Source organism: Biomphalaria glabrata, chromosome 10 (genome assembly GCF_947242115.1).
Source record: "Biomphalaria glabrata chromosome 10, xgBioGlab47.1, whole genome shotgun sequence".
Lineage (NCBI taxonomy): Eukaryota > Metazoa > Mollusca > Gastropoda > Planorbidae > Biomphalaria > Biomphalaria glabrata.
In genome coordinates, this window is record NC_074720.1 from 25,754,095 (window position 1) to 25,767,704 (window position 13,610).

General features: G+C 37.9%; 1 protein-coding gene across 1 annotated transcript; it reads right to left on the bottom strand.

Annotated features, from left to right (window-relative positions):
• Nucleotides 1-9,798: 9,798 nt before the first annotated feature.
• LOC129928827 (uncharacterized) lies at nucleotides 9,799-13,123 on the bottom strand. Its single transcript, XM_056045100.1, has 2 exons — nucleotides 10,317-13,123; nucleotides 9,799-9,892 (listed from the first exon to the last, which is right to left on the bottom strand). Exon 1 carries the CDS (start codon nucleotides 12,783-12,785, stop codon nucleotides 10,572-10,574), a length of 2,214 nt encoding a protein of 737 aa, XP_055901075.1. The 5' UTR covers nucleotides 12,786-13,123; the 3' UTR covers nucleotides 9,799-9,892; nucleotides 10,317-10,571.
• Nucleotides 13,124-13,610: the final 487 nt, after the last annotated feature.

The window sequence follows — 13,610 nt, forward strand, 5'->3', positions numbered from 1 at the left end:
AACATACACATTTTATGTATCTAGTATCAAACGAGAATCTTCTTTGGTTTTAAATTTAGATAGCTCAATTATAGCTCAGAATGACATCCCTAAAATCGGGTCGAATCAGGGACAAGCAACGAATAACAAAAATACGATTGGTTGCAAGACATGAAGATATTATATTGAATACTCTCTCCACACACACATGGTCAGGGCTTATACTGAAGATATAGGTCTATATTGAATACTCTCTTCACACACACACATGGCCAGGGCTAATACTGAAGATATAGGTCTATATTGAATACTTTCTCCACACACACATGGCCAGTGCTTATACTGAAGATATAGGTCTATATTGAATACTCTCTTCACACACACACATGGCCAGGGCTAATACTGAAGATATAGGTCTATATTGAATACTCTCTCCACACACACACATGGCCAGGGCTAATACTGAAGATATAGGTCTATATTGAATACTCTCTTCACACACACACATGGCCAGGGCTAATACTGAATATATAGGTCTATATTGAATACTCTCTTCACACACACACATGGCCAGGGCTAATACTGAAGATATAGGTCTATATTGAATACTCTCTCCACACACACATGGCCAGGGCTAATACTGAAGATATAGGTCTATATTGAATACTCTCTCCACACACACATGGCCAGGGCTTATACTGAAGATATAGGTCTATATTGAATACTCTCTCCACACACACATGGCCAGGGCTAATACTGAAGATATAGGTCTATATTGGATACTCTCTCCACACACACATGGCCAGGGCTAATACTGAAGATATAGGTCTATATTGAATACTCTCTCCACACACACATGGCCAGGGCTAATACTGAAGATATAGGTCTATATTGAATACTCTCTCCACACACAGATATATTAAAAATTAGCTCATTACAAAGGACACAAAAAATGGGGTTTCATTAAGACATATCATATAATCATAGGCAGTACAAGTGTAGGTCTACATTTTGTATTGCTCAGATTTGTTTCAATGTTCTGCCTTATTTTGTAGTTAACATCATCAGAACTGCCTATATTTCACTTAGCGTCACAGCCTCGCATGACGCGTGTCACAGCAGACGTCAAGCATCCAGTCAAGGTCACCACCAAACGACAGGTTCTGAAGTGGGGAAAAGGAATTGGCGTGAGATGGGTAGATCATTTGGTATCCAGTCAAGCGTGAGATATTAAATATCCAAATATTTTGTTACCAATATAAAAGCTTGGTACACGTTGATAGATTTGTTCTGTGTGAATGAATTGGTCCAGACACAGTTTTTGTTTGCTTCGGTCCAGACACAGTTTTTGTTTGCTTCGGTCCAGACACAGTTTTTGTTTGCTTCGGTCCAGACAGTTTTTGTTTGCTTCGGTCCAGACACAGTTTTTGTTTGCTTCGGTCCAGACAGTTTTTGTTTGCTTCGGTCCAGACACAGTTTTTGTTTGCTTCGGTCCAGACACAGTTTTTGTTTGCTTCGGTCCAGACACAGTTTTTGTTTGCTTCGGTCCAGAACTGCAAACAATACGTAGATTTTAAGCTATCAATTGAAATGTTGTTGTTTTTTTTCCTTGTGACATTATAATTTTTATGTATGGATCTAGGGTGTAACTTTATTGCCCAATTTCTATGTGTAGGAAAAAAATATTTTAAAGTGAAAAAAACAAAAACAAAACTCCTATTTTCTTCCGCCCTCCCTAGTCCCTTAACTTGCGAGGGGAGGGGGGGGGCGATTGCATTTACTGCCCTCACCACTCTAGACTTTTGAGTGTGTGTGGGGGGGGGGTGTCCAATTTTTAAGCAAAAATCATAGTGTGTGTATGTCACTCTAATCTCAAATCATTAGTAAATATAAAATGAAAGAGGGTTGTTACAGGTGGTAAAGGGACGATATATGTAATTAACCCCTCCCCACCGGGCAGATCAATACCTTTTCTTTTATATTATTGTTACGAAACTAACAATTTTTACAAAAAATATGTCACTAATATGTTATATATGCTATATAAAAAAAACAACAACATATTCTTAAATGCCAAAATGCAATCATTAGCATTAATTATAAAAAAGGAGATGGACTCTTACATGAAACTCGTTTCCACTCTACCGGCCCCGACGAAAACATGACGTTTTAAAATAGAGTCCAATATGGCGACAGAGTCTATTAAATTGCAAGTGAATTTAAAATAATTATTTAAAGAATATGTTTTGGTAAATTTAGAATTCATAAGAAAATTTTAAGTATAAGAAATGAGTTCTGAAATCAAATAGTTTTTTCTAGTCGCCTTTTCCCTACCTTTACTCTACTCTATTGTATAAATAACTTTGGGACTATAAATCACAATTTTATTCTTGAATCACATATATATAATAATAATAATAATAATAATAATCTTTATTATCCGTAAGGAAATTTGTCTTACAATTTGTGCATTACACCAAACAAAAAACATTATAACTATAAGAAACCAAAGTGTACAATATATATAATGATAAGGCTTGTCTTCGAGTCCGAAGATTAGTGAGGGGTACAGTATTTCCCGTGGCTGCGCAGCCCCAGCTGTAACCTACATATTTTGCCACATCCAGGGCAAGAATTATATTATATATATAATGAATTGAATACAATAGAATCTAATTGTTCTACTTGATTTCTTCTCCATCTCCCGAATTTTCTTTTTTTTTTCAGAGCTTTGTATTATGGTACTGTAACAAAACAAAGTTACAAACAGGCGTATTGAACAAAATTAATTACTTTTATATACATGTTTTTTTAAATATTATTTTTTCGAAGAGATTTTTTTCTTTTCAGGTAATACATCTGTTGTATTTGCAATGTACTAAGCGCCTATAAATTTACATTATAGTTAAAAGTAATCAAAGGGTTCTTAAAAATTAGACATTTTGCGTGCGTCAAAACAGTCTAAAGAGTGTTTAACCATCGTTCTGTTGGCGTCTTATTCTGACCAAAAAAAAAGCCTACTACAGGAGGTCTCACTTAATATGAAAATAATATTACAATAAATGCGCGGAATAAAGATATACTTACACTACTTGTATCTCGATTGTCACTCACACTTCAGTATCGGACATTGCCCCCACTGTCAGGTCTTTAGATGAATCAAATTTTATTAATGTGTTTAAATATTAACATTACTTTATAATTTCAGCCAGACAGTCACACCATACACACCCAGTTGTGCATAAACCAATAAACGATGATTTAAATTAAAATATGAATTTAATCTAATATTTGTACAATGAACTGATATATAAATAATGATAATGATATGAATACCAGTAAATATATAATGTGATGTAATATACTACTGTTCAATTTAAATACTTAATAGTATTTATATTAAAAATAATATAATCAACTTAAATTAACTTATAAGGTTCAGTAATATTGTCCACACAATCTTTCAAGACAGCAACTGGCAATACAAGTAGATCTATCTTCCAGCCAAGATCAGGGGCGGATGGCTATGTGGGCAAACGGGCAAATGCCCGGTGGGCCGGTCTGGTCGCGACCAAAGAAAAAGAATTTCAATGGGGATCAGCAGACTTTTATATAAAAAAAAAAAAGTGACAGCAGCAAGTCACAGATGTCCAATCACGTTTTCTTGTTGTTTTTTTTTATTATTATTTTGTTTGAAATTCAACAATTATTATCTATTTTTTGACTATAAATTTTGTTTGAAATTCAACAAGAATATGAAAACCTTTACACTATACAAACTGTACGTATTATCATTTGCAAAACGTTTGACCGTACTCTTTGCTTTGTAAGAGCGGCATGAACTTTCAACACTGTTTTGATGTCTACGAGGTTTTGTTTGGCTTAGTCGTTTTGCTGGTCGGCATGTACGTTTGATGGCACTCCCATTTCTTTTGCTCCTTCCCTCTCACGTCTTTTGATGGTTCCATTGGCAATGTTACCGAAAGAGAGGCAAGTGAGAGGTTAAGTTAGAAAACATTGATGTAACGCAGCAAAAAATTAGCTCTTTAACAATACTTAGTAGAAATTAACTAATACACACAGCCGCGAAATTGCAAACCACGTTATAGATCTAAAAATACTGCACCTAAGGCTTACAACAACACAAGTACATTTTCTGTATGTTTTTAAGAAAACAAATCTAGATCAAAATAATTTTTTTAGCGGCCCCCGAAAAGGGAAAAGACGCTATTAGTTTTGTGTGAAATGTCTGTCTGTCTGTCCGTCCCGTTAGATCTCGTAAACTAGAAAAGATAGTGAAATTCTGACATCATAATATTTTAGTCCATTCAAAGTTCTGATGCAAGAAGCCACACAGTGGGTATAAAAAATGGCGTCCCCCAAGGAGGAGTCCTATCCCCAACACTTTTCCTAATATTCATAAACGATCTAAATCAAAACCTATCAAAAAAAGTTAAAAGCAGCATACAGATGACCTTGCCTTAATTAGCACAGAAGAATATATAGGAACATCGAAATTTCGATTACAAGATGCTCTTGATAAACTCAATAATTGGTCCAAAGACTGGGGCATGTCCATTAACACAAAAAAGACAACATATACCATATTCTCACTGTCAACAAAACAACAAACAATAAAATTAACATTAGATAAGGAAGCTTTAGAAAAAATGAGAGCCCTACTTATCTTGGAGTCACCTATGACCCGAGACTAACCTGGAAAAACCAAATAGATAAAACACAGAGTAAAGGCATCCAGAGACTATCCCTCTTGAAAAAATTAGCTGGCACAGATTGGGGAGCTAATCACAACATCCTGAAAAAGACCTATACCAGTTATGTAAGACCTATACTAGAATATGGTGCCACAGCATAGGGCTCAGCAGCCCAAACCAACCTAAGAAAAATAGACAAGGTTCAAAATATTGGTCTAAGGATAATGACAGGAGCAATCAAAACAACACCCATAAGAGCTATGGAGAAAACCGCTGCCCTGATCTCTCTGGATGAAAGAAGAGAAATAAAAATCCTTTCCCAATTCACTAAATTGGAAACCTTGGAGAGGCACCCACTCAGAACAAAAATCCACAAAACTGGCACAAAAAAAACGTCTCAAAAGGACCAATTCCATACAGGAATCTCTAAACCTAAAAAAGAAACACCAACTTGAAAAAATTACTCTGGAATCCTCGATACACTATAATGAATCTCCACCCTGGGACGAAAGCCCTCTTCCTACTATAAGGGACCATATTGAAAACATAAAAAGAAAATCTGATTACAGACCAACAGAGCTCAAGGAAATAGTGAACTGCTTTCTACATACCAATTACCCTAGCAATCAGTGGATCAGAGTTTACACGGATGGCTCATCCCATAAAGCCACCACAAATGGAGGAGCTGGAGTACTTATCGAATGGCCAGATGGAGGAAAACTAGAAAAATCCATTGCAACTGGAGAGCTCTCTGACAGTCACACAGCAGAAAGGGAAGCACTAGCACTAGCTGCTACCATGCTAGCAAATCATCCAAGTTCCCCTCACAGTCAGATTGTCTTTCTAACAGACGCGAAAACAACCCTCAAAAGCTTGCAAAATTCTGATTCCCCTTATATCAAAAACCTCAGAACAGCACTTACAGCTCAACAACAACAGAAAAAAAACTGCTATTCAATGGATACCAGCTCACATACAACTAGCAGGAAATGAGAAGGCTGACACACTCGCCAAGAGTGGGAGAAGAAACTCACAAGTAAACTCTGCACTCTATCCAGAAGAAATGAAGAAATTAATTGTAGATAAAATAAATGAGAAATGGACGAGCTCCCATCCAAATTACAAGAAAGATGACGCTTACTATAAGCTATCCCGACAAGACCAACGTCTAATCTTTCGACTCAGGACCGGACACAACAGAATGCGACAACACATGTTCCGGAAGCTCAAAATTGGAACCAGTGAAATCTGCCCATGTGGAGTATCACCAGAAAATGCCGACCACGTCCTCCAAAACTGCTCTCTCTACCAAGAGGCCCGTATAAGACATTGGCCCCAAATCACCCCAATAGAAAGAAAACTATATGGAGAGCTCCCTGATTTGGAAACCACTGCGCAGTTCATCTCATGTATTGGTTTAGTCATATGAACACTCCAACATAACAATGAGAACGATGAAGAAGAAGAAGAAGATTCACTTATGCAAGCAGGTTTTTCATAAAAATACACCACTTTTACAACTATTCACTATTAATAGTAATAAGTATGGGAGGCTCTTAAATAGGGGGGTTTAATATTAACAATATTTCAACATATTTATGCAAATGGTTTTAGACTTTTTGTTTTAAAAATATTTTTTTTTTACATTTTTATTGCTACGTTACATAAGTTCTGTTTGACTAACTTCTACATTTACCCAAAAATAATGTTTACTTTTTTTAAAGAGAAAAATATCTATTTTGAATGCATATAAGTTGGACATAATTTAAAACAAGAATTAATAAGTAGGTTTTCTACAGCCATAGGACACTTCTATAGCGCACCCTATTAGTGTTTTTGAGGATTTGAATAAGAGATTGACCCTTTACAAAACAATTAGATATTCATTATAAGACATCTGTTAGGCCAGGTTCACAATCGACCTAGCGTTTTCACTATCCTTTGGTCTGCTGGACCGTTGGAGCACCACACAAGATCTGTCAACCTTCTTTCTCCATTCTTCTTTGTCGTTTGTCTTTGATAGAATTTAATTCTGATGTTCTTTCTGAAAATATTGATTCCTGCCTTTTTACCTGCCTGGGTGGACAACATCGGGGCCGATTTTGAGTTTGTGTTTCCAAACAAACTGTCGTTGTAACCTGTTTTTTTTTTATTGATTCTAGTCTTGCCAGGTAAAAGAAATAATTGGGCAAAATTTCAGCTTGATCCAACATTGGGTGTCGGAGAAATCAACATGTAGGCTTACAAACTTTTAACCAAACAAGTAGGGTTAGGGTTAGGGTGTTAGGGTTGATTTAAGCTTTATAAAAATGTAAGCCGAGTCAGGTTTAATTTTAAAGGCGTCATTCAATTTCCCGTATGAAAATAACACACTTTTAATTATCTATATTGTATGTCTCAAATGCAATGCTATCTTATTCTTAGTCTAATAGCCTGGATGGTTAGACCTAGAAATATAGTCATACAAATACTAGTTGCAAATGATAAGTTTCCAACAAAGCTGCCAATGATTTGTGATAAGCAAGTGATAAATGATGAGTATTTGCTGTGATTTAATGATGGCCACTTCTTCCAGCAATCAGCTAACAAATTGAAGAATTATGAAGTTGGATAGAAAAAAAAAATGTGTTCGCTAGCTCGGTTTCCTAGGCAATGTAGCCGCATCCGCTTTGCCGGCGTCTTTCGATCGATCGAGCGAACCATTTCCTATACCACCCTTTCCCCCAAACGCAGTCCATTTCCGTTTTCGATTTATTCTGAGAGGCCGTGTGTCAAGAAGACCTATTTCTAGTGAAGCGACTAATGAATCAATTGATGCAGTCACGTAGCGGGGAACAGCTCATTGTGATTCTTTGAGTAGTTCCAACATGTACCATATCCAACATGCTACCCTATCCAATGGGTCCGGTCCGCTAGTTAGTAAGCAATGCAGTTCGATTGGGAATTGTCTAGAATTTCAGTACGTAAATAATAAGCTACGATGTACAAACTACAACCACAATCTTATCTCCCTCAATCATGATGTACAATCTATACTTACAACCACAATCTTATCTTCCTTATTGTTGATGTACAATCTGTACTAATAAGTTAATATGACAGAAATTACTTAATTTAGTAAATCAATTTAAAAAATGTGACAAAAAAATCTAAAACCGTTTGCATAAAGTGTTAAAAATATGGTCAATAGTTATCTCACTCTAGGCCTATAGTCTCCGTGTTGTTGTTTTTTTTTACTATTTAAAGTGAATAGTTGTAAAAATAGTGTGTAGGCCCTATATATTAGGGGTGCACTGGATAGTCGCTCCGGCACCGGCTTCTGTCGAATATTCGGCATTTTTTCACTATTCGGCGATATTTTGCTCCGGCCGGATATCACTACCGGATATTAAACCGGATAGTAAACCGGATAGTAAAAAATACACCTATTTAATATGCATAAAGTGGACCTCGTTCCATTAATGTCTGTTGTAGAATATATTAATGTTTATATTAAAACAAAATAATCTGCTAAAAAATAGAGCCTTTACATACAGAGTAGCAATGGCTGGTAAATTTTTTCAATTTTATTGACCATTGAGTAAGTTAACCCAAAATTCCTTGACTACGTCATGCTGACCAGAAGTCTGTCTTAGCTGTCCGCGTATATCTCCAGGGGTAGAGATGAACAACTCACACCCCCTTTTATTAGACAGGTGAACACAAGTTAAATACGATGGACGTATTGACACTCTCTAGAGGTCACACCTTTCGATGGAACTGAGTTTGTTTACTTGGTAGTAAATCTTTATTAGGGGGGCTGGATTACAAGAGCCGCACCTCTACTAGGGTAACCAGGTATATTTCCAGAGGTAGGCTATAGATGAACAACTCCCACCCCCTTTTATTTGTTTAGCCCATCACTTTGAGTTCATTGATTGACAGGTGACCACAAGTCAGATACGATGGACGTAAGCACTCTCTAGAGGTCACACGAGGGAACTAGGTTTGTTTACTTAGTAGTAAATCTTAATTATGGGAGTGGACTTCAAACCACACATCTACACGGGTAACCGGACAAAGAGTTTGCTTATTTGGAGAAAAATCTGAATCACGTGGCTGGACTAGAGGCCACACCTTTTCAAGTGTGCCGAGTTAGTGTGAATATAAATCTCAATTAGTAAGCTGGACTAAAGATCACACACCTAAACGAGTGACCTTTAGCTACACAGAACACAAACCGCTAGATTTCATAGCCCAGTAGGCCAGTAACTAATTATTTTGTAGAAAAAAAAAATCTATATTAGCGAAAAAGACACGACCAGTGCTATCTTTAAATTTTCAATGAAGAGCTAAACACCCCCTACTCATTTTATTTATTTGGTCCTTGACACCCAATTTATTGATAGACAGAATGGAAAAACACAACGTGCTAACAAAGGATGTTACACTTTAAATAAATATTACGGTTAAATACTTTTTCTAACGTGTTAACTTGAATATTACTCCTACAGTTAAGTGTCTTGATCTGATTACGATATTCTTAATCATTTGTGACAGTCAAGTAACTCCTTGTTATTACTATTTTTTTTTTACTTAAGATGCGTACTTAGCCACTGTGTATCAGGCTACGACGACTTTTACACACCTGACATCCATAGGCTTACTATCGTTCCCTTTTGTAACAGTTACTGAAACCACGAATAAAATCAGTAATAATTAAGGAAGATGTTTCAAACATACGTTCTTTGCATTTAATGTTTCTTACGTACGTTCTTTGCACAATAAAATAAAACAAAAGATGTGCATGTTTGCGTGTGTGTATTTTTACCTTGTATTAAAACTTTGATATTTTGGTATGATTGTTATATCCTCTTGTTATGAATGCGAAGTCTTGCACGTGTTATCAACTGAATGATTTAGTCTTCGTTGAATGTGCGAGAGAGTGTGTTAAGTTAGTAAGGTCTTGCCCCAGGAAGGTTGGGCGTTTACTTCCTGGACTGGTGTTTGTTTATTAATATTAATATTTATTGTGCATTATTTGAGCTATATTGGATATTAAAATATCATTGTTATATTCTTGGAGATCTGGAGTTGGAGTTGATGCATATTAAGTATAATTGTTCTTAGTTGTGTGGTGGGTTCGACACAGAATTATAACAACCAAAATGATGAAGCAAGTCAGGAGGCTTATTTCCAGTTTAATGTGCACAAAAAACCTGCCAAAGGCAAACATACAACATGATTACTAAAGAGCATAATATAAACATAATTATATGGTCTAAATGAACAGAACAATTTGTAAAAAAAATGCAAACACAACATCAGGTATAAATACTAGATCAAGCAAAAACAAAAAAGAAAATCTTATAGTGTGAACCAATCATCTCTTTTATGAACATAAGAGAGATATGGAACACCACCAAACATTAATAAAATAAATGACAAAGTAATTAATAAAAAATAAATCAAATAGTTCTATAGAAAACTAACATACATTGAAGAGCTTCGCTCTTACCTTTTCTTACAAAAACTATGACAAAGGTAGTCCGACAATGAGGACAAAACCTGGGTAGCAATATGATATATATAAAAAATAAACAAGAATATGTGATGTACAAGAAACAGTAAAAATGTGTTTACCTGCAGCCTTGGTCAAAACAATGAACTTAGGACAAACACAGCAGGATCAGACAAGGTGGTATTGGAGTAGGTGCGTAGCAGCAAGTTTCAATCGAGGATGCCAGCAGGAAAAGGAATTCAAATCTCAGCTACCGGGGCAGAGGTCAACTTGACCCTTTGCTGACCGGTGCTTGGTCAAGTTGAGCCGACCCGTATATTATGTCCTCCCCACTACAGAGCCCCTAGCTTGAAACGACCCGTCTCGGGGCGTTTAGCCTAGTACGTTTCTGGAAACAGAAACAACAGTTTCTTCTCAGAACAGCCATTTTCTTGGACACCATATATGTTTCCGGACTGTAGTGTACTTGAACCTTGGATTCTACAGGGTGGCCTATCAGGTTTCTCTTTGTATGAAGAATGTAGCTGGTGCTGTGGGCTTTCCATCTGGTAATCAAGGACACTAAAATCTGTCATAGATGTTTGGGAACCTGATGGTAGTGCGGTAGTGAGGGGTGAACCAAAAAGTCTCTGTTGCTGGTGGCACTGTTTGTTTCTCCTGAATGAATATGGTCTGCGGAACTTATCAATCCGGGACTTGCATGACTGACAAGCCTCAAACTTTCCGTCTCTGGATGTAGAGCCTGGTTGGGTAAGGTGACTTGCACCACAGGTGTGAATGCGCCTAGCCTGTTTATTGGCCCGTTGTCCTACTTGGTTGACTTGAGGTGAAATGGCAAGTTTGCTCCTGCTAACTAATTCGGAGGGGTGAGACTTGACTGTTTCTCTCGCAACCTGCAGGGCCTCTCTACATTGAGAGCTAACATTAATAGGCAGGTGTGATGGCGTCATATCTCTTATAGTGTGCTTGGATTTAAAAACGTCTTGGGTGTCTCTTACTCCTTGTCGAGAGGATGCGGTTAGATGCACTGAAGGCAACTTAATAGTGGAGTTTTGGGGAATTTCCAGCTTTATAAATCTTGATCCAAGTACAATGTCATACAATGAGGATTCTAAAACAGCAGCTGTAATAGTACTATGGACAAAACGGGACTTGACATGCACTTTAGCAAGAGGTACTGTTTTGGGTGGGATGTCTAAGTCAAGAGATTGAAGGGTCACTGATACATCCATAATGTCTTCAGGTCTTACAAAAGATCTACTGACAATAGCATCAAAAGAGCAGCCAGAGTCTAATAGACATTTAGCCCTACGTCCATTGATTAGCACTTCCTCTTCAACTTGCGGATTACGTCCAGATGAAGATGGGTTGTTTGTGTATCCAGGAAAAAGGGCAGCAATTGTGTGGATTGGCTGTGATCTGCATTCATACAAATTGTGTGAGCGGCTGTTGTGAAAATTACACCATTTTCCTAACTTCTGCCTTTTAGGTATTGTGGGTGGATTTTCTGAAACAGGGGGCAATAGACCATTGACAGAACAACCAATAGCACTTGAGTGAATCAGAGTTTCAGGTTGTGACAATTCCAGACATTGATTCGCCACATGTCCAGACTTCCAGCAGTTGATGCAGACTGGTGCTCCATCCTCAGCATATGGGAAGAATCCCCTACTTGTTTGCGCCCAAATCAGTCCTGCAGGTGCTGTGGGGCGGTTAACTGCCCACTGAACTTGGTGACTTGTCTGTGTTTGGGGGAGAGGCTGGTCGGGGTATGGGCTGCTCTGCCCATTTGCTTGTGGAGTGTGCTGTAAAGCCTCCAATAACTCCCCAAACCTGTTCAATTGGGAACTTACCAGTTCACACCACTGGTTTTGTAGTTGGGAGTTTCCTCGGTCCTGGCTTTCCCATTTGAGGGCCTGGTTTCTAACTGCAATGAATGTTATTGCTGGTTCCTCCTCCACCAGTCTCAGCAGTTCCCTACGTAGTGCAGAGTCGTTCAGCCCATGAACGAATTGGTCCCTCAGCCTTGCCTCACTGAAGCACTCAACTCTCTCCCGCCTTTGTTGGCTTACCGCCACCGAGTGTTCGCTGAAGAGCCTGTGCGAGAAGTCTCGAAGGGACTCTGCTATCTGTTGACGTGATCTCAGAAAGACCACCTCAGCTTCTCGCACTGGCATAGTCTGGGCAAACGCCTCAAGGAGGGTTTCCAACAAGGCTTCTGGGTCACTCTTTGTCTTTGAGGTCTGCAAATCGAGCTCCTTCCTGGCGGGGCCGCTGACATTGCTCATAATGACTGCCACCTTTTCCTGTGCAGAATAAGGCCTGAGCTCCCATGCCTCTCTTATTTCCCTTGCAAAGTCCTCAGCCGTTGGCTCATCGGCAGTGCCCCTACCACTGAACTGGCGTACCCGCTTTGTCTGTTCCGAGATTATGAGAGGCCGTTGGCAGGCCAGTTTCAGGGCCTCTAACTGAGCCCGGAGGGCAGCAACTTCGGTTTGGTCCACTCCTGCTCCTCCTTCTGGCTCTCCTTCGCTGCCCAAAGGACCGACCTCACCCCAATCCACTGCATTGTGTTTTGTCCTGTTCTCCATTGGCTGCAGGTTTTTGTTTAATACAATTATACTCTAACTTAATACAATTATATACTTTAAATAATAACTACCTAAACTACCCTGAAAGAAAAAAAAAACAAACAACCGGAATATCTCAAATGGTACAATATAATAAAAAAAGTACTTGTTCAGCTTCTGACTTGATTGCAAGGTTCCGAAGGCTCCACTTATCGTCTGAAAGGGAGGTCTGGTAGACTCTTTCTTCGGATCCCACTTCTGACACCAAAAGATTCTGTGGTGGGTTCGACACAGAATTATAACAACCAAAATGATGAAGCAAGTCAGGAGGCTTATTTCCAGTTTAATGTGCACAAAAAACCTGCCAAAGGCAAACATACAACATGATTACTAAAGAGCATAATATAAACATAATTATATGGTCTAAATGAACAGAACAATTTGTAAAAAAAATGCAAACACAACATCAGGTATAAATACTAGATCAAGCAAAAACAAAAAAGAAAATCTTATAGTGTGAACCAATCATCTCTTTTATGAACATAAGAGAGATATGGAACACCACCAAACATTAATAAAATAAATGACAAAGTAATTAATAAAAAATAAATCAAATAGTTCTATAGAAAACTAACATACATTGAAGAGCTTCGCTCTTACCTTTTCTTACAAAAACTATGACAAAGGTAGTCCGACAATGAGGACAAAACCTGGGTAGCAATATGATATATATAAAAAATAAACAAGAATATGTGATGTACAAGAAACAGTAAAAATGTGTTTACCTGCAGCCTTGGTCAAAACAATGAACTTAGGACAAACACAGCAGGATCAGACAAGGTGGTA

What these genes read in the sequence shown, in the direction of transcription:
- LOC129928827 (XM_056045100.1), bottom strand. Translation starts at nt 12,785, where the DNA reads ATGGAGAACAGGACAAAACACAATGCAGTGGATTGGGGTGAGGTCGGT.